The sequence below is a fragment of the Heteronotia binoei genome, chromosome 2 (assembly GCF_032191835.1).
Source record: "Heteronotia binoei isolate CCM8104 ecotype False Entrance Well chromosome 2, APGP_CSIRO_Hbin_v1, whole genome shotgun sequence".
Classification (NCBI taxonomy): domain Eukaryota; kingdom Metazoa; phylum Chordata; class Lepidosauria; order Squamata; family Gekkonidae; genus Heteronotia; species Heteronotia binoei.
The window spans coordinates 187677886-187702604 of NC_083224.1; the positions used below are offsets into that span (position 1 = coordinate 187677886).

The 24719-nt window shown below is 45.8% G+C and overlaps 1 protein-coding gene across 1 annotated transcript in view; it reads right to left on the bottom strand.

Moving 5' to 3' along the window:
• Window positions 1-1624: 1624 nt before the first annotated feature.
• ABHD8 (abhydrolase domain containing 8) overlaps window positions 1625-24719 on the bottom strand; it is a 35537-nt gene continuing 12442 nt past the window's right edge. Inside the window, exons 2-5 of the mRNA XM_060232682.1 lie at window positions 7936-8650; window positions 5885-6055; window positions 4679-4895; window positions 1625-1959 (exon numbers count right to left, since the gene is read on the bottom strand). Coding sequence (XP_060088665.1) covers window positions 1804-1959; window positions 4679-4895; window positions 5885-6055; window positions 7936-8642 — 1251 coding nt within the window. The 5' untranslated portion in view covers window positions 8643-8650 and the 3' untranslated portion in view covers window positions 1625-1803. The remainder of the gene's footprint in view (window positions 1960-4678; window positions 4896-5884; window positions 6056-7935; window positions 8651-24719) is intronic.

A 24719-nucleotide genomic window follows, 5' to 3' on the forward strand; every position in this document is an offset into this window, starting at 1 on the left:
TTCACACCTATTTGCCTGGACCCTTTTTTGGAGATGCCGGGGATTGAACCTGGGACCTTCTGCTTCCCAAGCAGATGCTCTACCACTGAGCCACCGTCCCTCCCCTACATTTCTAGACAAAAGTGTTGAGACTGGGCACACCCTCGCTATAGTACATGAAGTGTTTGTGATGGTACCTCCAAGAGGCCCACGAGATATCCAAGAGCAGCAATAATATACCCAATTCTTAGATAATGGGATTCCCTGGAGGCTTTTGTGTTGTTCTGACATTTTCAGAAACCAATCTTTTAGATTTATCATTACACCTCTTCCAAAAAAATCTCCTGGAAATTCATTCCAGAAAGCATTGTTTCTACTTGTTTCTCCTCCTCGCAAATAGGAAGAGAAGCACGTGTTTGCGTACAGCTTGCATAGTGGAAGTAGTGGCGTAAAAGCCAACGGTCCACCACTGTACTTGCCTTTTGCTTTTTGAACCCAAGGTCAGAAGTGTCAGCATTCAGCCTACAAGGTAGGTGAACGTTTCGTAAGGTTTACATAAATGGGAGAAATGGCAGCACTTGATCTTCCATCTGTGAGCAGGCTCCAGAATCTTAGGGGGCTAAAGATTTGGGACAGGGGTCCTCAAACTACGGCCCACGGGCCAGATGCGGCCCGCTGAGGACTTTTATGCGGCCCGCCGGGTTATGGCAAAATCAGACCGGAAGTGACATTCGACCTAAACTCGCGTTAGCAACGCACACTTCCGGCACTGGGCTGAGGCGGCGGAGACAGAGTGTGAGGTGATACCGAGGTGAGGTGAGTTCCCAGGCCGGGGTGTGTGGTGTGGGGAAGGGAGAGAGATGCAGAAGACGGAGAACTGACGGCCCACGGCCTTGTACAGTAACGGCAGTCCGGCCCTCCAACAGTCTGAGGGACAGTGAACTGGCCCCCTATTTAAAAAGTTTGAGGACCCCTGATTTGGGACAAGAAGTAACATCTCTGAGACAGGTTTGTTATGTATCACTAACACTGGGTAACCCCACCTGCACCTGTGCTGCTGCAGTGTCCGGCACTGTAAGAACAGCAGCCCCAAAGTGGTCATTTGGCACCTTGGCAGAGGATGTTCCCCAGGGCAGGTGAAAGAAACCTGGCATGGACTTGTTTCTAGTTGCAGCTGAGTTAGTGCATCACCCTTACTACAGTTGATGCATCCTTCCCAACTCAGCCACTGCAATGAGTCTTTTGGCCAAGATTGATATACCACAACCCTTCAAAAAAACAGACGGGTTCTCCGAGCTCTTCAGTCCCATCTGTTCTGTTTTCCTCTCTGGCATGGCAAATCCCAGTTGTCTTTTCTGTGTCCAAGTTAGGTGGGTGAGCCAAACCCCAGAAGAGGCCTCTATCTTGGCCCAGTCAAGGAAAGGTCTCTTCTGGGCCACTATCTTGGCCCACTTCCTGTCTTTGCTGTCAGTTTCATATCCAGAGCGACTCCTTTGAGGCTGAGCTGCAGCCATCTCTCTCCAGCCTGCCCGAAGCGGGGGCGTGAGAAATGAATGAGGACGTGACAAAGGAATCCAGATGAAAGCTTGGCGCGGGTAGGCTCTCCCTTCCCTTCCCAAGCATCATCTGAGAGTTCGCTGGTCCACAGCGCTCAGCCTCTGCTCCATCCACCCTGCTCGTAGTCAGCAGCTTTCCCCTGAGGTGGGGTGGGCTTCTCCCCACAGAAAAGCCTTCTGCCGCTACTGACTCCCATCAGGAAAACCCCTCCTTCTGGGGAAGCATCAAGGGAAGCAGGTCTCTCTTGTGTGTGCTCCGCATGGCCTTTTATTTCTTCTCTGCTTCTGTCCCATCCCCTGCTGGAATCTCTTCTGGTTCCCAAAGCAGGAATTCATGCAAGAGCGTGTTGACTGTCTCTGGACATTCCATCATGACCATGTGGCTGCCCTCGTCGATCACCTTCAGGAACGCCACCAAGAGGATCTGCAGACAAGGTTGGGAGGAAAACCGGTTTATTACAATGACTCCACTCCCCAGGTGCTGAAACTGAAACGGGTCATTTTCTGTCCAACCCCCTGAAACAAGAAATGCACCTCGAGACCCAGCGGGAGAAAGTGGGGTCATGTTGCAGCTGTTTTATGGTGACCCCCTAGAGTTTTCAAGGCTAGAGATGAACAGAGATGGCTTGCCATTGCCTGCCTCTGGGTTGCAACCTTGGACTTCATTGGTGGTCTCCCACCCAAGGTTTGCCATTGTCTGCCTCTGCATAGCAACCCCGGACTTCCTTGATGGCCTCCCATCCAAGTACTAATCAGGGCCAACCCTACTTAGCTTCCAAGATCTTACAAGAGCAGGCTAGCCTGGGCCATCCAAGTAAGGACACTTCTAGAGTTGCCATCTGCAGAATAAATATATATATCCAGGGGAGGAACATGACAGTATTTATTTGCTTACTTGCTTACTTAATTTACAACCTATCTTTCTCATTGAGCCTTAAAAGCCAGTTTGATGTAGTGGTTAAGTGTGCGGACTCTTATCTGGGAGAACGGGGTTTGATTCCCTACTCCTCCACTTGCACCTGCTGGCATGGCCTTGGGTCAGCCATAGCTCTGGCAGAGGTTGTCCTTGAAAGGGCAGCTGCTGTGAGAGCCCTCTCCAGCCCCACCCACCTCACAGGGTGTCTGTTGTGGGGGAGGAAGGTAAAGGAGATTGTGAGCCGCTCTGAGACTCTTCAGAGTGGAGGGCGGGATATAAATCCAATATCTTCATCTACCTCACAGGGTGTCTGTTGTGGGGGAGGAAGGGAAAGGAGATTGTGAGCCGCTCTGAGACTCTTCGGAGTTGAGGGTGGGATATAAATCCAATATCTTCATCTACCTCACAGGGTGTCTGTTGTGGGGGAGGAAGGTAAAGGAGATTGTGAGCCGCTCTGAGACTCTTCGGAGTGGAGGGTGGGATATAAATCCAATATCATCATCTTCTTCTTCTTCTTAAAACAGATAGTGATAGAAGAATTTTCAAGAACTATGTCTTGCTTGACTTAGCTTATATATGCTGCTTTTGGAAGAGACCTAAGTTAAAGACATGAGGATGTGCCTCTTGACCAGTAACCCCAGTGAGTTAACGTTAAATGGAATCTGCACATTATTTTTAGTGAGTTATTTTACCCACTGATATTCTTGCACTTTTAGCATAATGCACCACTAGGTGACAAGCTAGACTTGTTTTTAAGGCAAGAGATGTTTCAGAGGTGGTTTGCCATTGCTTGCTTCTGCATCACAGCCCTGGTATTCCTTCGAGATCTCCTATCCAAATACCAGCAAGAGCAAATACCAGTGTAATTGGTGTGTCGTGGCACTGGAAATAAACCTGTCAAGAATGACCGGCTAGCTATATTTCAATGACACATGGCCATCTTATCTGCCCTTCTGATATTTTGATTGTACAGCATGGGACAGTTGGATTAAGTTTTGTGAAAGGATTGTGGAGAAAGGCAATATGTCAAAACATTTTTTGTCTTTTAAGCTCTACAATAAAAAGTTTTTGCAGATTCCAGGTGTGTTTAGTTGTTTAGACTGCTTTAATGTCCAAAAGTGGGCTTGGTTTTTCTTTTTGCTTCTTGTTTAGCTCAGATAGTTGCTCAAAATACTGAATATATGAAGCTGTTAGCATCACATAGCATTATGCGTAGTATAGCCAGGAGATTCCAAGATTGTCTTGCATCCACAAATCCTAGCTCTTTTAGTTTTATGCACCACTAGGTGGTGAACTAGACTTATAATAATAATAATAATAATAATATTTTATTTTTATATCCCGCCCTCCCCGCTAGGCGGGCTCAGGGCGGCTAACAGACACGGGAGTCTCATGATTCACATTAAACAATAATAGACATGGGAGTCCCGTGATTCATAAAACATAACAATTTAAACATTAATTACAATAAATTATTTAAAATACATAAAAACATATAAACATATAAGATATAAAAATAGGTGCTAAAATGATGTACTTAGGATGGCTAAGTGTCTATTCATTCATTAATCAGGTTCTGTCTTAGTTACCACATGGTGACTCAAATGCTAACTGAAAAAGAAATGTTTTGCAAGCCCTGCGGAATTGGTTCAGGTCCCGCAGGGCTCGCACCATCTCTGGGAGATCATTCCACCAGCGAGGGGCTATCACCGAGAAGGCCTGCTCCCTAGTGGCCTTCAACCTAACTTCTCTTGGCCCAGGGATTGTTAATAAGTTCTGAGAACCAGACCTCAGTGCTCTCCGGGGTACATATGGGGAGAGGCGGTCCTTTAGGTAGGCAGGTCCTCGGCCATATAGGAGGAAGGTAAAGGAGGAAGGTAAAGGAGATTGTGGGGGAGGAAGGTAAAGGAGATTGTGAGCCGCTCTGAGACTCTTCGGAGTGGAGGGCGGGATATAAATCCAATATCTTCTTCTTCTTCGTCTTTTTCTCTTCTATACACTATCTAAAATGTAGTTCCTAAATAAAAGGATTATTATTAGTCTTGAAACTGTAAAGTAGCTCTGTGTAACTTTGGAACTCTGGCAGCACACTAAGAACAAAGGGCTTATATTGCATGTAGCCTAGATGTACTCTGCTAAATTTGAGATGGGATACTGGACTTACTAATCAGTTAACTCCCAACAGGTTACGGGCCCAGCATAACATAGCCCCATTTGCAAGCCGTACCTCAGCCATACGCTGGTCCTCCTCAATGGGAACAAACTTGTCATGCATTCCATGCACCAGCAGCACCGGCACTGTTAGCTCTGCGTGGTAGACCTCATCTCCCTCCGGCCAGTACTGCCCACTCATCATGGCTCTCAGTACAAAAGATGAGACGTTGAAGGCATGCCCTTCCTTCAGCAACTGCTTCTCCTTGGCACCTTGGCGAGCAAAGCCAGCCCTGCAGAGGACATGGGAAGCCAAGAGGTTACGTAGGCAATATGGCATTACAAACTTCAGCTGGGATGCTTCTCACCCAAATTTCTCTCCAGATTTTTGATTATTAAAAAAATTGTGCTGTGGAAGAGAAACTTTACATGTTGTCAAGTTGCAAGCAACTTCTGGTGACCCCAGCAAGGGGCTTTCAAGGCAAGTGAACAGCAGGGGCAGACTGTTATTGCTTGCCTTTACAGAGTCTTCCTTGGTGGTCTCCCATCCAAGTACAGATCTTGCTCAGCTTCCAAGATCTGATGAGAATGTGCTAATACCATGCTGTCTTCCCTCTCAACAGTAACATTAGGAATCCCCTTTACATGTGTGATATGTTCCTTGGCATCTTCTTGTTGACTCCTATCCTTGAGATGTTGAGGACTGATTCTGAATTTCCTACATGCAGATGCCAAGTTCTACCTCTGAGCTAATTTGCCTGGGAGATGGAGAAGGGAATGGGAAGTGTGCAGAATAGTAGAGCATTTCTATCAGCATGCTCTATGTGCAGTCAATGAGGAAAGAAGATGAGGAATCAGCACCAGCTGACCTTCTGTTTCCACCTGCACCTGCCACCCCCCCCTCAACAATGCTTCCTTTGGCTGCCATAGAGTTGCCAGGCTCTAGATGGGGCCTGGAGATACCAAGCCATAAGAACATAAGAGAAGCCATGTTGAATCAGGCCAACACTCTGTCACATAGTGGTCAAAAAACCAGGTGCCATCAGGAGGTCCACCAGTGGGGCCAGGACACTAGAAGCCCTGCCATGCCAAATTATAACTGATCTCCAGGTGACAGAGATCTGTTTCCTTGGAGAAAATGGCTGCTTCAGAGGGTGGGATGTACGGCATTATACACACTAAAGTCCCTCCCCAGGCTCCACCCCCCCCCAAAAAAAAAATCTCCAGGAATTCCCCAAGCCAGACCTGGCCACCCTAGGCCCCCAAGGTCTTAGTTACTCACTTGAGAAAGCTCCAGGCCAGACAAGGCGTGAGGCAGCGGAGGACACAGGTGGGCATGTTGAAGATGGAGCAGAGACTGGGCTCCAGAGCTGTTGGCCCCCCACCATTGATCATGATGACCTTGTGAACCAGGTCTGGGTACTCGTGGGCTAGGAAGGTACAAAAGGAGACCCTGCAGAGGATGGGGTGGGGGGAGAGGAGGTATGCAATTGAGGAAAGAAGACAACTTTGGGGAAATCACCTAAGGAGAACAAAAAGAGAGAAACTGTAGATTCCTGCCTTCTTTAAAGGGCACTCTGCCTTCCAGCTGGTATGTTGAATTTTAGATTGTAAGTTCTTTGAGGAAGGAGCCTATTTGATACTTCTTGATCAGTTTTTGTTTTTGTTTTAACTGAAAGCCCTGTCTGTTGTGGGAGTTATTAAAAATGCTTTCTGTGCTCTTGCAGTCTGTTCTTATTGTTGGTTGATACTGGGGTCAGATTTGATATTTAAAAAACAACAACCAGAAAACCACCTTGGATAAGTTTTGGAGAGAGCAGCATACAAATATAGTCAACAAATAGATGAAGGTGAACAGGGGGGGGGGTTGGTAGAAAAAGCCCAGCAGGAACTCATTTGCATATTAGGCCACACCCCCTGACACCAAGCCAACCAGAACTGCGTTCCTATGCATTCCTGCTCAAAAAAAGCCCTGAAGGTGACTAAATTGTTGGGGGTGGGGGTGAGAAACAGAACACCCAGCTGTCTCCTGTACATTAACAGAGCAATTCCTAGCCTTCTTGGTATGGTGACCCATAAAACAGGGGTGGCATTCTAGCAGGAACTCATTTGCATATTAGGCCACACCTCCCTGATGTAGCCAATCCTCCACGAGTTTACAAGGCTCTTTTTATAAGCTCTTAGAGGATTGGCTACATCAAGGGGTGTGTGGCCTAATATGCAAAGGAGCTCCTGCTAGAATTCCACCCCTGCCCATAAGTCCAAATTTTCTTGGTATGGTGACCCAAGCTGGCAAGCTGGCTGAAGGTTTTTTGACACCCTAGGCAAATTATGAACCCATCCAGCATTCTGTTTTCTACAGTAGCTAAACAGATGTTTTTGAACCCTAAGCAAGTGGCATTCCAACATACACAGCCTTTACACATGGAGCATTTCAGCCTTTGATCACCCTTTCCTTCTCTGTTACTTCCTCTAATTCCCCCCTAAGATCCTAAGAAATTCACTCTAGCAACCATTGGGAAACGTTCTATTTGATCAACACATATATGTGAAGAAAAAATACCAAGTAATATATTACATAGAAGATGCTGTTCCCAGGGTCAAGTTCTCAGTTTCCAAAATACTGACGAGCCATGGAAAAGGCAGGAGTGGACATTAGGGAGGGGTGGCCCAGAACTCACTTCTAGAAGCTTCATGGCCCACCACTGGGCCCCAACCAGGGCTGGATTAATAATTAGGCCACGTAGGCACTGGCCTATGGGCCCCCATGCCTTTAGAAGCCCGGGGCCAGCTTCCCCCCCCCACTTTCCCCCCTGCTTGCAGCCCTCCCAGCCTGCATGTGCAGCCATTAACTGAGCCACTCTTTGCCCGACTTGCCTAGTCTGGCTGCTGCTGGTGTCATTGCTAAGTTTGCCTCTGCCTCTCCCTCACTGCTTTGTCAAAGGGGCTTTTGAGAACGTGCCTGCAAGCCGCTTTAGGTGTTTCCAGGAAAACTCTATGGCTTTCCCTATTGTACCGTAGAGTTTTCCCTCCCAAATTGCTACAGCATCCAGGAAAAACATAGAGTTTTCCCAGAAACACCTAGGATGGCTGTATGTGATGTCACTTGCATGATGATGACACATGCGAGTGATGTCATCACATCGCATGTGTTCTTCGCGCGCACAAAAGTCCCTCACCGGAGGACGCAGGAGACTTATGGGATAGGGCCCCCACCTCTTCCACCGTATTGTTAGCCGCCCTGAGCCTGCTTTGGCAGGGGAGGGCGGGGTACAAATAAAATTTATTATTATTATATTATTATTATTCCAACCCACCCCCTTCTTTTCTTACCCATACGAGTGTCCTATGAGGATGTTTCTCTTCTTGGCATAACGCTTGAACACACTGCGTATGTCTTCGGCCAGGGCATAGAACGTGTAGGCAGCAGCAATCTGGGGGGCTGAGCTGGAGCCATGGCCCGCAAGGTCTGGGGCCACGACCTCGTAGCCCAGCTTGGAGAAGAAGTCCAGCTGCTCCTTCCAGATGTCCAAAGAGCCTCCCACGCCGTGGATGAAAAAAAGGACCACATCACCATGGGTCCCTTTGCAGCTGGTAATGTACTTGGTGCAGTCAATGTTGATTATCTTCTTTGGCTTGCGCCGGCGGCGTTTGGCAGCGGTGGCAGAGGGGGTGGCGGAGGGCGTTGCTGTGCCATTTGTTTCCGAGACTTCCACTTCCACAGTGCTGTTGGGTTCAGAGCCGTTCTGGCAGTGGAGGATGTCCGAGCGCACAGCATCGCCTAGATTCTCGATGACCATCTGTCCATTACGGTAGACCGTGATCCGGCGTTTGCAGTGTACGGCTCCGGATTGTGGGGATGCTTCCTCTGTCCCCGCAGGCTGAACCGGAGCGAGGTGCTTGACCCGCAGGACCCGCCCAGGCTTCACTTCCACAAAGCTGTAGCCATCACTGGACTCAATGCTTTCCAGAGGCCCAACAGCGTTAGAGGTTTTGCCCATCAGGCAACACAGAAGCCCCTCGGTGATGCTGGTCAACATTCTTATTCCTGCAGTTAATTCCAGGATTCCACCTTATTAAAAATGCAAGAAAAAATAACAATCCATGACTGTAAATTGATGGAGACACAAATACGTCTGAGAGGAGTACCTGAAGAAGAAGAGACAGACTTAAAAGAACATGTCATAAAAATAATTGCTGATTTCTTGGAGGAAGATCCTGAAGGGACTAGAAATATGTATGATTATATGTATAGAGTGAATTCATCATATGCCAAGAAAAATAACTTACCAAGAGATGTGGTTATAAGATATATGACAAAAGAAATTTATAAGAGAGATTACAATACTACAAGCACAAATGAGACATTTGTTAAATAAGGAATTGGAATGGAATTTGAAAAAATTACAACAGAAGTCCTTTGAGGGAGCGAATAAACCTGGAAAGTATTTGGCCTGGCAACTGAAGAAAAAGAGAGGAAGTAAAATTATTAATAAAATTGTGGTTGATGGAAGAGGGATGCTAGATCAAGAAGGAATAAAGAGAGAATTTTTCAAGTACTATGCTAAATTATTTAAAGGTGTTAAAGTAAAGAAGGAAAGGATGGAAGCGTATTTTCAAAAGATTACAATAACACCCTTAACTGAATATATGAAAAAAAATTTGAATGATCCAATTGAAAAAATAGAAATTGAAGCAGCAATTAATGCAATGAAAGTTGGAAAAGCACCTGAGCCAGATGCATATACAGCAAAAAAATTTAAATTTTTTAAAGAAGAATTAGTACCAAAACTTCAAAAATTGATGAATATGATAAGAATAAAAGGGAAAATACCAAATACATGGAAGGAAGCTGTAATTTCTTTGATTCCTAAGGAAGATAGAGATGTCATGAATGTAAAGAACTATAGACAAATTTCATTACTAAATAATGACTATAATATATATACAAGAATTTTGGCAGAACGACTTAAACAATATTTGATAAATTTTATAAAGGAAGACCAAGCGGGATTTCTCCCTAAAAGGCAAATAAGAGACAATATTAGAACTGTTGTAAAGATTGTAGAATATTATGAAAGACATCCAGAGAAGGAAGTTGCATTATTCTTTGCGGATGCAGAGAAAGCTTTTGACAATTTGAACTGGGACTTTATGTTTGCAGTAATGGAGAAAATAGAGTTGGAGGAAAACTTTATAAGAATGATAAAGGCAATATATACTGAACAACGTGCAAGGTTATGTATAAATGCAGATCTTACAGATGAAATGATAATCAGCAAAGGTACAAGACAAGGTTGTCCGCTTTCACCTTTGTTGTTTATAATGACTCTTGAAATTTTATTGATGCAAATACAAGATGATAAAGAAATAGAAGGAAATAGAGAGTTAAAGGATTTATTTACAAATATAGAGCATTTGCAGATGATATAATGTTTATAAATGAAAATCCTACACAAGTAACACTTTTGTTGTTAGCTAAAATACAAGAATATGGAGAACTGGTGAGATTTTATGTTAATAAAGAAAAATCAAAATTTTATGTAAAAATATGCAAGTAAATAAATAAAAGGAGTTGCAGAGACTAACAGGATGTGAAGTTACCTCTAAAGTAAAATATTTGGGTGTGGAAATAACAATGAAGAATATTGACCTGTTCAAAAATAACTATGAAAAGCTATGGCGTAAAATGGATGAAGATATGATAAAATGGAATAAGCTTAACTTGTCATTGCTTGGAAGAATAGCTGCAATTAACATGAATATTTTGCCGAGAATAATGTATTTGTTTCAAACTATTCCGATTGTGAAAGACAGTAAACAATTTAGCAAATGGCAAAGGAAGGTTTCGGAATTTGTATGGGCTGGGAAGAAACCAAGGATTAAAATGAAATTTTTAATAGATGCTAAAGGAAGAGGAGGATTCCAATTACCAGATTTAAGATTATATCATGAAGCAGTTTGTTTAGTGTGGATAAAAGACTGGGTGACGCTGTTGAATAAAAAACTTTTAGTGTTGGAAGGTCATGGAAATAAATTCGGCTGGCACGCTTATATGTATTATGGGAAGAAAAAGATGGATAGTTTTTTCTCTCACCATTATATAAGAAATAATTTGTTGAATACCTGGATGAAATATATAAAATATAGTGATGAAAGAAAACCATTATGGATAGTGCCAGCAGAAGTGATAAAAATAACAGCTGAGACAGGTGAGGAAAAATGGCTGTCATACAATCAACTATTAAAAATACAAAGTGGCAAAATAGAATTGAAAACTGCTGTGAAGTTGAATAACAAATACTATTGGTTTCAAATGCAACAAATAAAGAGTTTGGTGGGAAATGATATTAAAACTGAAGGAATAAGACGAGAGCAAACAGAAATGGAAAAAGTTCTGCTTGGAGATAATGAAAAATTAATTTCAAAAACTTATGTTACTTTTAAAATGGTCTACAGAAGATGAAGTAGTGAAATCTCAAATGATTAAATGGGCAATAAATATAAATAAAGAAATACAGATGGATACATGGGAATATTTATGGAAGAACTCCATGAAACTTTCAACGTGTCAGAGTATTAAAGAGAACTGTTTTAAAATGATGTATAGATGGTATATGACTCCTAAAAAATTGGCAAAGAAGAATAACAAGATGCCAGACAGATGTTGGAAATGCAAAAAACATGAAGATTCTTTCTACCATATGTGGTGGACTTGTGAAAGAGCAAAAAAGTATTGGCAGATGATCCAACAAGAAATTTCTAGGATCTTGGAATATGAATTCAAGAAAGTTGCAGAGACTTTTCTGTTGGGGTTACAAATGAAAAAATTTCCAAAAGAAGATAGAACTATAATTTGGAACTTGCTTTCAGCTGCTAGGACACTATATGCGCAGTTATGGAAGCAAGAAAAAATACCAGAAAAATGGGATTGGATTGTAAAAATTATGACATGGAGTGAGATGGACAAATTAACAAGAACTTTAAGAGACTATGATTTAGAAGATTTTAAAAGGGAGTGGAAAAAAATTTAGAAGTTATGTAGAAGACAAGTGGAAAGTAAAAGGACTTTGGACAATTTTTGATAATGATTAAACTTTAGAAGAAAGAAGAATATTAATTTTAGTTCTTAGTAATTAAGGGTACCTTTTAATGTTAGTATTTTGAGTAAATAACACTGGCGGGGTCAAGTAATGGGGGAGGGGTGATTAGAAAGAAGCATATGGGATAGATGAAAAGAAGTTATTAACGGAAATTGTTACCATATGTTATCAATAAAATTGATAAGGAGAGCCAGTTTGGTGTGGAGAGCCAGTTTGGTGTAATGGTTAAGTGTGTGGACTCTTATCTGGGAGAACCGGGTTTGATTCCCCACTCCTCCACTTGCACCTGCTAGCATGGCCTTGGGTCAGCCATAGCTCTGGCAGAGGTTGTCCTTGAAAGGGCAGCTGCTGTGAGAGCCCTCTCCAGCCCCACCCACCTCACAGGGTGTCTGTTGTGGGGGAGGAAGGGAAAGGAGATTGTGAGCCGCTCTGAGACTCTTTGGAGTGGAGGGCGGGATATAAATCCAATATCTTCTTCTTCTTCTTCTTCTTTAAAATGGAACATTCTTATTCCTGCAGTTGAAACCGACAAGAACAAAATGCAGCTGTTAGCAGGCAAAACTTCCTCAATCAGGGGTCCCCCAACCTGTGGGCACCACTGGAATTTTTACACAGAGTTAGGGTTGCCAATCCCCAGGTGGGGGCAGGGGATCCCCCGGTTTGGAGACCCTCCCCCCGCTTCAGGGTTGTCAGAAAGCGGGGGGAGGGGAGGGAAATGTCTGCTGGGAACTCTGTTATTCCCTATGGAGTTTTATTCCTATAGAATATCATGGAGAATTGATCCGCGGATATCTGGGGCTCTGGGGGGGGTAGTTTTTGGGGACAGAGGCACCAAATTTTCAGTATAGCATCTAGTGCCTCTCCCCAAAATACCCTCCAAGTTTCAAAATGATTGGACCAGGGGGTCCAATTTTATGAGCTCCAAAAGAAGGTGCCCCTATCCTTCATTATTTCCTATGGAAGGAAGGAATTGAAAAGGTGTGCCGTCCCTTTAAATGTGAGGGCCAGAACTCCCTTTGGAGTTCAATTATGCTTGTCACAGCCTTGATCTTGGCACCACCCCTAATGTCTCCTGGCTCCACCCCCAAAGTCCCCAGATATTTCTTGAATTGGACTTGGCAACCCTACACAGAGTGGTGGGCCGCAACTGCTAAATGGCTGCCAGAGAAGGTAGAGCCAACCATACATCTGATGCCCAAGAGCTGGGGAGAAGAGGGATAATTTTAAAAATCTACTGAGGAGAGAGAATAAAACCAACAGTGGTGGCAGCTGTAGCTGAATCAATGTTAATTTAATCTGCACAGCCACACAAAAGCCACACTGGGTCTAACCCCATCTAAAATTACTTGGTGGCAGGGCTCTTTTTGTAGAAAAATCCCAGCAGGAACTCATTTGCATATTTGCCCACACCCCCTGACACCAAGCCAGCTGGAACTGCGTTCCTGTCCGTTCCTGCTCAAAAAAAGTCCTGCTTGGTGAACTTTTAAGCATTTTAAAAAAAAAATCTTTAATTGTGTTTGTCTATGTCCTTTAAGAATTTATATATCTGCTACCTAATCATAGATAGGTATATACATGGCCTGACCTGACCTGACATGGCCCGACCCAACAAGATCTCATTTATGTCAGATCTGGCCCTCATAACAAACGAGTTTGACACCCCTGCATTAATTAATGCAGTTGCACTTTTTAGAAGCTTTGCACTTTTTAAAAAGGAAGCGAGGGAGGCAAATAGATAGGGAGGGGAGAGAGGTAGAAAGAAAGTAACTTTAAATGTTTTCTCCAAGCCGCCAGCTGGCTTGGCTTGAAGAAGTGATGTAAAGAGAGCATTGCCTTCTCTGAGCCAGCCAACAAGGTGGTCTAGGCTTCAAGAGCCACGTAATATGTCTGAAAGAGCCACATGGGGCTCCTGAGCCACAGTTTCGCCACCTCTGCACTTGAGTCTATAAATCCACCTTGGGTGTATAAATAAAAAAGCAAATAAATAAACGGGGTGTGGCTGGACAGCCAGGTATAAAAGGCAGTGAAAGGTTGCTTACAGAATCAGAGAGAGAGCCAGGAGATGGAATTGGAGAGAGGCGAATAACATGCTTGTGTTGACGTGGGGGGTGGGGGTTGGAGGGCGTGAAAGTGCTGATTGGAAGCAGACAACTTCGTGTATCCCCTTTCGTTTTCAAAGGCTGGCATCGATCCATCTCATTTAAGCCAGAGCAAATCAGTCTGACTCCTGACCTGGATAGCCCAAGCTAGCCGGATCTCATCAGATCTTTCCCAGTAGGCAGCTGTGTTGGTCTGAAGCAATAGAACAAAGCAGTAGACAAGTTCACCTTTAAGACCAACTAAGTTTTATTCAGAATGTAAGCTTTCGTATGCTCTTAAGCAGACTTCATCAGGCAAAACGGGAATGGCAAGCAGCTGTTCTTAATATAAGTGGGCAGTGAGTTGGTATGTGGAATCATGGGAATGTTTTGGGCAGATTAAAAGAATCATAAATAGGGATCTGTGTTTGTTAGTGTTAGAACAAAGCAGGGCTGAAACAACACTGGAGGGTGATAAAAAGCAGACTGCTGTTGTAGGTGTGAAGTGCCATAAATCTAGGTAACATTCTGGCTTTGTTAGTTTAAACAGAGGGCATGGTTTCTCAAGAGGTTATAACATCCATTATAGTTTGCCATTAGAAAAAAAAAGAAAGACATTAAAATACAGTGGAGGATGGGTTAGTCTATGCAATGAAACAAACAGCCGATATCCCCCATTGGAGTATGTCAATACAAAAAACAACCCCCCCCCCCCAATATTCTGATATACTGTTCTAAAAGAGAAATAATATAAGTTAGCCATTAGAAAAACAGGATGCATTAAAATATAGTGGAAGGTGGCTTAGTATATGTAATGAGACAAACAGCCCACATCCCTCATTCGAGCATGTCAACACAAAAAAACCCCATTATTCTGATAACTGTTTTAAAAGAGAAATACATTGGAACACTGTGGATGCACAGCTATACTCAGTGAGAGTACCATATGGTTTAACATATGTAATGAGATAAAAAAACCCCAATATCCCTGTTCAGTCCTGGGGAGGTGTTTGTTCCACGTTTCATGATAATTTGTAATTCAGTAATTTCTCTCTCCATTCTTGAAGTTCCTTTGCAGTAAAACAGCTACTTTGAGGTCACCCATTGAACGCACAGGAAGGTTAAAGTGTTCTCCAATAGGTTTCTCAGTTCACCAGATCTTGTGAACTAAGCAGGGTCAGGCCTAGTTAGTAATAATAATAATACCATAGACCTTTATTGGCATTGATATAAGGGTACAGTATACTTTAAAACCAACAGTAACACTGTAGGATATAATAAAACCTTAAAAAAAACCCAGCAAAAGTTAAATGACATAAAATAGCTGTGGGCTATGCATGAGTAAAAGCCTCTCTGATTTGAATCGCAACCTGTAAAAAGCAAGCAACGTGAGTAATAACAAAATTGTGTTTCCCGTGAAGTAAAAAGCGAACCTTGGCCTAGTTAGTATTTGGATGGGAGACCACCAAGGAAGCCCAGGGTTGCTGTGCAGAAGCCGGCAATGCCAAACCACCTCGGAATGATGGCACTTTCCACCACCAAATCAAATCCTAGTTCATCCCAAAATGGAGATGCTTTTTGCTTCTCTGATCACCTCCGGTGACCAAACAGTTCAGCTGGCTGCGTTAAAAAGAGATAATCTTGTGCCATTATCTTTTGACAGGGTTGCCAACCTCCAGGTAAGATCTGGAAAGCTCCCAGAATTACAAGTGATCTCCAGACTGCAGAGATCAGTTCCTCTGGAGAAAATGGCTGCTGTGGAGGGTGGATTCTAGGCATTATATCCCTCTGATGCCCCTCCCCAAAACCCCACCCTCTGCTGGCTCCCCCTCCAAATCTCCAGGGATTTCCCAACCTGGAGTTGGCAACTCAATCTTTTGGCCCAGGCTTTTTTTGTAGTAGGAACTCCTTTGCATATTAGGCCACACCCCCGGATGTAGCCAATCCTCCTGGAGCTTACAGTAGGCTCTGTACGAAGAGCCCTGTAAGCTCCTGGAGGATTGGCTACATCAGGGCTACATCATACTTCATATAAAGTATGAACTACGGTAAGGCCTATCCAATACACTGTTTCAAATCTTCCTCAGGTCGATGAATAGAATCATAGAGTTGGAAGGGACCTCCAGGGTCATCTAGTCTAAATCTCTGCACAATGCAGGAAATTCACAAATACCACCACCTAAATTCACAGGATCCTTGTTGCTGTCAGAGATTGCCATCTAAAGGTAGTCCCCTGTGTGAGCATCAGTCATTTCTGACTCTGGGGTGACGTCACATCATGATTTTTTCACGGCCGAGTTTTTACAGTGTGGTTTGCCATTGCCATCCCCAGTCATCTACACTTCCCCCCAGCAAGCTGGGTACTCATTTTACCGACCTCAGAAGGATAGAAGGCTGAGTCAACCTTGAGCCGGCTACCTGAACCCTGCTTCTGCCGGGATCGAACTCAGGTCGTGAGCAGAGGTTAGGACTGCAGTACTGCAGCTCTAACACTCTGAGCCACAGGGATCTATGATGGCCATCTAGCTTCTGTTTAAAAACCTCCAAGGAAGGAGAATACATTGAATTAAAAAAACATATAGTCTTGTTTGTTGCTATCACTTTGAAATGGGACCAACCCAAACTGCAAAGAGCTTACAGCCTTAATAATGATCACTTTTGTAATGGGGCCAAACCAGACTCCAAGGAACTTACAGTCTTATTTGCAAGCACTTGTGTTTATGTGGGAATCACCGCAAATGTTCCCCAGTAGCCGAAGCCTACCACGATTATACAGGGGAGGATTCTTGTTGTACCTGGAGCTGTGTATCTTCTTCTTGTAGTCTCCACACAGCAGTCTTAGTCCATTGGGAGGCTGGCAGACTTGGTGCATACACAAGGCATTGACGCGGACAGTGACAGAGTTAAATTAGGACATCTGAAGACGAGCTGGGCAGTGGGAAAGCAGGACTGTGTGAACAAGTGTAGGTTTGCCAAGTTTGGATTGGGAAATACCTGGAGATTTGGGTGTTGTACCTGGGAAAGGAAGTTTGGGAGAGGAGGGAGGCCTATTGGGTTGGGAAATACTTGGAGATTTTGGGGGTGGAGCTTGTGGAGGGTGGGGTTTGGGGAGGGACATAACATCATAGAGCCCAACCTCCAAAACAGTCATTTGCTCAGGGGTGGCCAAAATGTGGCTCAGGAGCCACATGTGGCTCTTTCACACCTATTGTGTGGCTCTCAAAGCCTCCACTGCCCCATTGGCCAACTTGGAGAAGTCATTTAAAGTTTCTTTAAATCACTTCTCCAAGCCAAGCCAAGCTTGGAGAATGCATTTAAAGTTCAAGTTGATTTCTTTCCACCTCCACCTTCTGGCTGGCTTGGTGTCGGGGGCATAGCAAGTTTGGTGTAGTGGTTAAGTGTGCGGACTCTTATCTGGGAGAACCGGGTTTGATTCCCCACTCCTCCACTTGCACCTGCTGGAATGGCCTTGGGTCAGCCAGAGCTCTGGCAGAGGTTGTCCTTGAAAGGGCAGCTGCTGTGAGAGCCCTCTCCAGCCCCACCCACCTCACAGGGTGTCTGTTGTGGGGGAGGAAGGGAAAGGAGATTGTGAGCCGCTCTGAGACTCTTCGGAGTGGAGGGCGGGATATAAATCCAATATCTTCATCTACCTCACAGGGTGTTTGTTGTGGGGGAGGAAGGGAAAGGAGATTGTGAGCCGCTCTGAGACTCTTCGGAGTGGAGGGCGGGATATAAATCCAATATCTTCTTCTAATATGCAAATGAGTTCCTGCTGGGCTTTTTCTACAAAAAAGCCCTGTGCAAAACAATGGTGATATGAGGGGGTGTGACCTAATGTGGAAATTAGTTTCTGCGGGGCTTTTTCTGCAAAAAAACCCACACACGTGCATGTGCAATCAGATGTGAGGACACGGGTGGATGCTGTGCATGCGGACAGGGGTAGGGTTGGATCCTTCATTTGGAAGGGGAGCAATTAATCCTTCCAGCACAAAACCGCCAGAACCCGCTGGGCTGCATCCAAAATGCAGAAGAGGGCAGACATTATGGAGGCTTCCTGATTTAATTTCCAGACTGTTAGCCTAATTAGATACTCTTTTACGAGAGGCAAGCAAAACAGAGCCAAGTGGAAGCTGCAGGGGAGGAAGGTTAACCCTTTGGATGCTGCCATTTCGCCTGCACCAAAACCACACCGTGAACATAAGGTGGCCAAACTCCAGATGGGAAGTTATACGAAAAACAATATGGCTATACAGAAAAGTGGTGATATAACCAGGGATTTTTTTTTGGTAGCAGGAACTTTTTTGCATATTAGGCCACACCCCCTGATGTAGCCAATCCTCCAAGGGCTTACAGGGCTCTTCGTACAGGGCCTACTGTAAACTCTTGGAGGATTGGCCACATCAGGGGGTGTGGCCTGATGTGCAAAGGAATTCCTGCAACAAAAAAGGCCCTGATTATAACAAAAGGAAAAACTGTATAGGAGCAGCAATTGTTAATACAAGTCTTGGCTTGCTATTCTATATTTTGAAACAAACAATTTGATATTAGTATTATTAACAAAAAAAACACACTTGATGCCAGAATTTAACACAATTGGCAGAATTACAGTAAAGGTAGTCCCCTGTGCAAGCACTAGTCGTTTTTGACTCTGGGGTGACGTTGCTTTCACAACATTTTCACAGCAGACTTTTTACGGGGTGGTTTGCCGTTGCCTTCCCCAGTCATCTACACTTTCCCCCCAGGAAGCTGGGTACTCATTTTACCGACCTCGGAAGGATGGAAGGCTGAGTCAACCTGTAGCCGGCTACCTGAACCAGCTTCCGCTGGGATCGAACTCAGGTCGTGAGCAGAGGGCTCCGACTGCAGTACTGCAGCTTTACCACTCTGTGCCACAGGGCTCATGAATTACAATAGAAAGTTGATATTAGAGCAACAGCAGCAATGGATTGCCTAGGTAACAACCCATTTCATTTGCCTTCTTCAGGCTGTAGTACACTAGGTAAAGCCTTGAGTTCAAGGATTGAATAACCCAGTATTTCTTTCAAATTTGTGCTTAGGACACTCTCCAGCTTTTACAATTGCTGTGCAGACAGTTGCAGTTGGAGCATCAGAGATCAACAGTCTTTCGTTAGGGGTTACCCTTTGTCGGATTCAAAACGTCTCAGTGCTAGGCTTTACGTAGGGCACTGTAGCCTGAAGAAGGCGATCGAAATGGATAGTTACCACGGCAATCCATTGCTGCTGTTGGTGTAATATTGCTGATGATGCTGTAATATCAGTCTCCAGACGGTGGCTGGGGATCTCCTGGAATTACAAGAGATCTCCAGAAATACGTTCCCCTGGAGAAAATGACTACTCGGGAAGTTTGACTCTGTGGCATCATATCCCACTGAAGTCCTTCCCCTCCCCAAACACTACCCTCCTCAGGTTCTACCCCACCCCCCAGATCTCCAGGTATTTCCCAACCCAGAGCTGGCAACCCAGCATAAGCATGCTATGCCAGGTCCTGTTCCCCAGCAATTGATATTCAGGGGTAGACCACCTCTGAATATGGATGTTCCACTTAGCTACAAGGGCAACTAGTCACGAACAGATAGGGTTGCAAGGTCCAATTCAAGAAATATCTGGAGGATTAGGGGGTGGAGCCAGGAGACTCTGGGGTTGGGGCCAGGAGCAAGGGTGTGATAAGCATAAGAGAGGCACTAGGATGCTATGCTGCAAACTTGGTGCCTCTATGTCAAAAAACATGCCCCCCCCCGCCAGATAGGGTTGCCAATCCCCAGGTGGGGGCAGGGGATCCCCCGGTTTGGAGGCCCTCCCCCCGCTTCAGGGTCGTCAGAAAGCGGGGGGAGGGGAGGGAAATGTCTGCTGGGGACTCTGTTATTCCCTATGGAGATTTATTCCCATAGAAAATCATGTAGAATTGATCTGTGGGTATCTGGGGCTCTGGGTGGGCTGTTTTTTGGGGTCGAAGCACCAAATTTTCAGTACAGCATCTTGTGCCTCTCCCCAAAATACCCTCCAAGTTTCAAAAAGATTGGACAAGAGGGCCAAAAGAAAGTGCCCCTATCCTTCATGATTTCCTATGGAAGGAAGGCATTGAAAAGGTGTGCCGTCCCTTTAAATGTGATGGCCAGAACTCCCTTTGGAGTTCAACGATGCTTGTCACAGCCTTGATCTTGGCTCCACCCCTAATATCTCCTGGCTCCACCCCCAAAGTCCCCAGATATTTCTTGAATTGGCAACCCTATCGCCAGAGCCCCAGATACCCGTGAATCAATTCTCCATTATATCCTGCTGCAGGGGTTTCAACCACCAGGCTGCGGACCAGTACCAGTCCATGGCCTGTTAGCAGCTGGGCTGTGGAACAAGGAAGAGGTGCCACGCTGCCTCCGCCTGCCCAGGACCCGGGCAGAAGAAAGAGCCAGAACGAGGCTACACTGCCTCTTTCATTCACCCAGGTCCTGGGCTGGCGGAAGGGGCAGACCTGGCAACCTACCCAGCATCTGATTTCATGTTCTTATGTATTTTTATATTTCACATATATACATGAACATGTAAGCCACCCTGAGCCTGCTTTGGCGGGGATATAAATCGAGCAAATAAATAATAAATAAATAATTTCGAGCCCCTCTCTTGTGCATTATTTGTGCTGACCCTGACGTTGTTCATGCTAGAAAAAGAAACACGAAATCTCCATCCCACCCAATACAGGCTTCTCATTCACATCAGGAGTTACAATGTAAATTTCTTGCCCTCGAAAAAAATCTAGTCTCGGATATAAATAGGGTTGCCAATCCCCAGGTGGGAGCAGGGGATCCCCCGGTTTGGAGACCACCCCCCCACTTCAGGGTCGTCAGAAAGCGGGGGAGAGGGGAGGGAAATGTCTGCTGGGAACTCTATTATTCCCTATGGAGATTTATTCCCTTAGAAAATCATGGAGAATTGATCTGCAGGTATCTGGGGCTCTGGGGGGGGCTGTTTTTTGAGCTAGAGGTACCAAACATTCAGTATAGCATCTAGTGCCTCTCCCCAAAATAACCCCCAAGTTTCAAAAAGATTGGACCAGGGGGTCCAATTCTATGAGCCCCAAAAGAAGGTGCCCCTATCAATTATTTCCTATGGAAGGAAGGCATTGAAAAGGTGTGCCGTCCCTTGAAATGTGATGGCCAGAACTCCCTTGGAGTTCATATATGCTTGTCACACCTTTGCTCCTGGCTCCGCCCCTAATGTCTCCTGGCTCCACCCCCAAAGTCTCCTGACTCCACCCCCAAAGTCCCCAGATATTTCTTGAATTGGACTTGGCAACCCTAGATATAAACCTGGCATAGTAAGAGATGCAGAATCCCCAATCTATGCTGCGCTGATCTTTGGGGGGGGGGGGGGGGAGTATATCCCACTGAAGGCAGTTGGGACTATTTCTGAGTAAGACAGCTGGTCTTGCTGCTTTCTGAGCCTGGCCCCAGATTCTGTCCCTTTAACAGCCCTTCAATCTGCAGGAAAACAGATTGCATTCAAAGAACCATTCTCTGAAAACACTTTCCAACCGCTGGGTGTATTTTGCAGATTCACCCAAGGAACAGAAGCAGGCTAGGATTGATTTTGTTGCCAGCCCTTCTGTGATTCTGGGTTTCAGAGCTTTTTGCAAACTGGGATGGGTTCCAGAAGGAAAATTAGAGAAGCTAGGGTGGAAAAAAGGCTGACATCGGCTTGTTTTGGGACTGAACCAATCCATACAGAAGAGTGGGGGAGGAAGAGAAGGTCAAGGTGATGCAGAGACACCCAGGGCTTTTTTTGTAGCAGGACCTCCTTTGCATATTAGGCCACACCTCTCTGATGTAGCCAATCCTCCTGGAGCTTACAGTAGGCCCTGTAAGAAGAGCCCTGTAAGCTCTTGGAGGATTGGCTACATCAGAGGGGTGTGGCCTAATATGCAAAGGAGGTGTCCCGGTGGGTTGGCTGCCACCTCTGCAGCTGCATCTGTCACCTGAGAATTCATCAATGTCAGAAAGAATCAGCTGTCCTTCCTGAAAGACATGGATTTGGAAAGCAAGAGGATGGGGCTTAGGAGACAGAGCAAGGGCCATTTCACTTACCAGGATATTTCCTGGTGGACCGCTTCTCTTGCAGGGCCAGTGGGGTTCATCAGGGTGAGCTGAAGTGGTCTTGGATGTCCTGGCAGCATCACAGAGGGGCCTTCAGTGATGGTAACAGGCCCAGGTAGGGTTGCCAATCCCCAGTTGGGGGCAGGGGATCCCCTGGTTTGGAGGCCCTCCCCCCCACTTCAGGGTTAGCAGAAAGCAGGAGAGTGGGAGGAAATGTCTGCTGGGCAACCAGTTATACCCTATAGAGGCCAGTTCCCATAGGTTATACAGGGCTCTGGGGGCTGTTTATTTTGAAGCAGATGCGCCAGATTTTTAGCATAGCATCTGGTGCCTCTCCTCAACCCCGCCCTCCCAAAGTTTCAAAAAGATTGGACCAGGGTGTGCAATTTTATGAGCCCTGAAAGAAGATGCCCCCGTCTTCCATTATTTCAAAAGGAAGGAAGACATTTAAAAGGAGTGTGGTCCCTTTAAATGTAATGGCCAGAACTCCCTTCAGAGTTAAATCAAGCTTGTCACTACCTGGCTCCTGGCTCCACCCCCAAAGTCCCCAGGTATTTTCCTGAGTCGGACCTGGCACCCTTAGGCCTGGGCTCACCAGACGGCTCAGGCTGCTCAAGTGCTGTTTTCACACCCCATTTTCCCAACTCTGTGTTGGAAAATTCCTGGAGATTTGAGTGGCAGTTGGGTTGCCAAGTCCAATTCAAGAAATATCTGGGGACTTTGGGGGTGGAACCAGGAGACATTAGGGGTGGAGCCAAGATCAAGGCTGTGACAAGCATCGTTGAACTCCAAAGGGAGTTCTGGCCATCACATTTAAAGGGACGGCACACCTTTTCAATTCCTTCCTTCCATAGGAAATAATGAAGGATAGGGGCACCTTCTTTGGGGACTCATAGAATTGGACCCCCTGGTCCAATATTTTTGAAACTTGGGGGGTATTTTTGGGAGAGGCACTAGATACTATACTGAAAATTTGGTGCCTCTCCTTCAAAAAAACAGCCCCCCCAGAGCCCCAGATACCCGTGGATCAATTCTCCATGATTTTCTATGGAAATAAATCTCCATAGGGAATAATGGAGTGCCCAGCAGACATTTCCCTCCCCTCCCCCCGCTTTCTGATGATCCTGAAGCGGGGGGAGGGTCTCCAAACCGGGGGATCCCCTGCCCCCACCTGGGGATTGGCAACCTTAAGTGGCAGAGCCTGGAGAGACACCTTAGCGAGGTATAATTCCACTGAGTCCAACCTCCAAAGCAGCCATTTTCTCCAGGGGGATTGATATCGGTTGTCTGCTGATCAGTTGTAATTCCAGGAGATCTCCAGGGCCCACCTGGATGTTGGCAAGCCTAGTCAGCCCACCCCTGGAACAGGGGGAGTTGCTTTCTACCCAACTAGACCCATGGCTAGTTGGGGAGTTGCTTTCTACCCAACTAGACTATCTGGGCTAGGACTATCCTCTCTAGCTTGGCAGTGGTTCTCCAAAAGTCCCAGCAGGTGCAGAAGGAATTTTCTCAGCACCTTCTACTTAAGTCCCTTCAACTGGAGATTCGTTCTCTCAAACCACATGCTCATCTACCAGGCTCCAGTCTCTTCCCCAAATGCATGAAGCTCACCACTGACCAGGGCCAGGCCTAGACTATCTGGAACCCTAGGCAAGGCTAACACACACAGGCAAGGCTAACACACACAGCCCCCCGCACTGATAACTGAGTCACCTGGCAATAGGCTTCCCAACCCTTCCGCCCTGGCAGGGGACCCCAGAATTTCCAGCCTCTTCCCCCGCTCCCCCAAAAAATGGAAGCGGGGGGAGGGGGGGAAATGGCACCAAGGAGCATGGCGAGCCGCCCCATCTCGGAGCGGGCGACGCTGCTGCGCTGCTGCTGCCTCTTCTCCGCTTCACCATAGCTGCTCCTCCGAGATGGGCTCAGGCTGAGCCCATCTCGGAGGAGCAGCTAAGATGAAGCAGAGAAGAGGCGGCAGCTGCGCAGCGGTGTCGCCCGCTCCGCCTCTGAGGTGAAATCAGAGAAGGGGAGGGTGGAGGGAAGGAAGGCATTTAAAAAGTTGTGAGGTCCCTTTAATTGTGATGGACAGAACTCCCTTTGGAGTTCAATTGTGCTTGTCACACCCTTGCTCCTAGCTCCACCCCAGTGTCTCCTAGCTCCACCCCCAAAGTCCCCAGATATTTCTGGAATTGGACTTGGCAACCCTACCTGGCAATCAAGAGTTTACAAAATATACATTCCAAATTGTATTCTGAATTGTAGTGAATATTACAAAAAACCCCCCCCAAAAAACAATTAACCAATTCCAATCAATACAATAGAATCAGTAAAAAGAATTACTGTACAATCTAAGATGGCATAAATCTCGTATGGAGGGGCAGGCATCTGAGAAGAAGGGGAAAGTGGGAGAAACTATGGGGAGGCAGCAGAAGGAGGGAGAGGCCAAAACTAGATGAAACCTAGTTTGGTGTAGTGGTTAAGTGTGCGGACTCTTATCTGGGAGAACCGGGTTTGATTCCCCACTCCTCCACTTGCACCTGCTGGAATGGCCTTGGGTCAGCCATAGCTCTGACAGTGGTTGTCCTTGAAAAGGCAGCTGCTGTGAGAGCCCTCTCCAGCCCCACCCACCTCACAGGGTGTCTGTTGTGGGGGAGGAAGGTAAAGGAGATTGTGAGCCGCTCTGAGACTCTTCGGAGTGGAGGGCGGGATATAAATCCAATATCTTCATCTACCTCACAGGGTGTCTGTTGTGGGGGAGGAAGGTAAAGGAGATTGTGAGCCACTCTGAGACTCTTCGGAGTGGAGGGCGGGATATAAATCCAATATCTTCA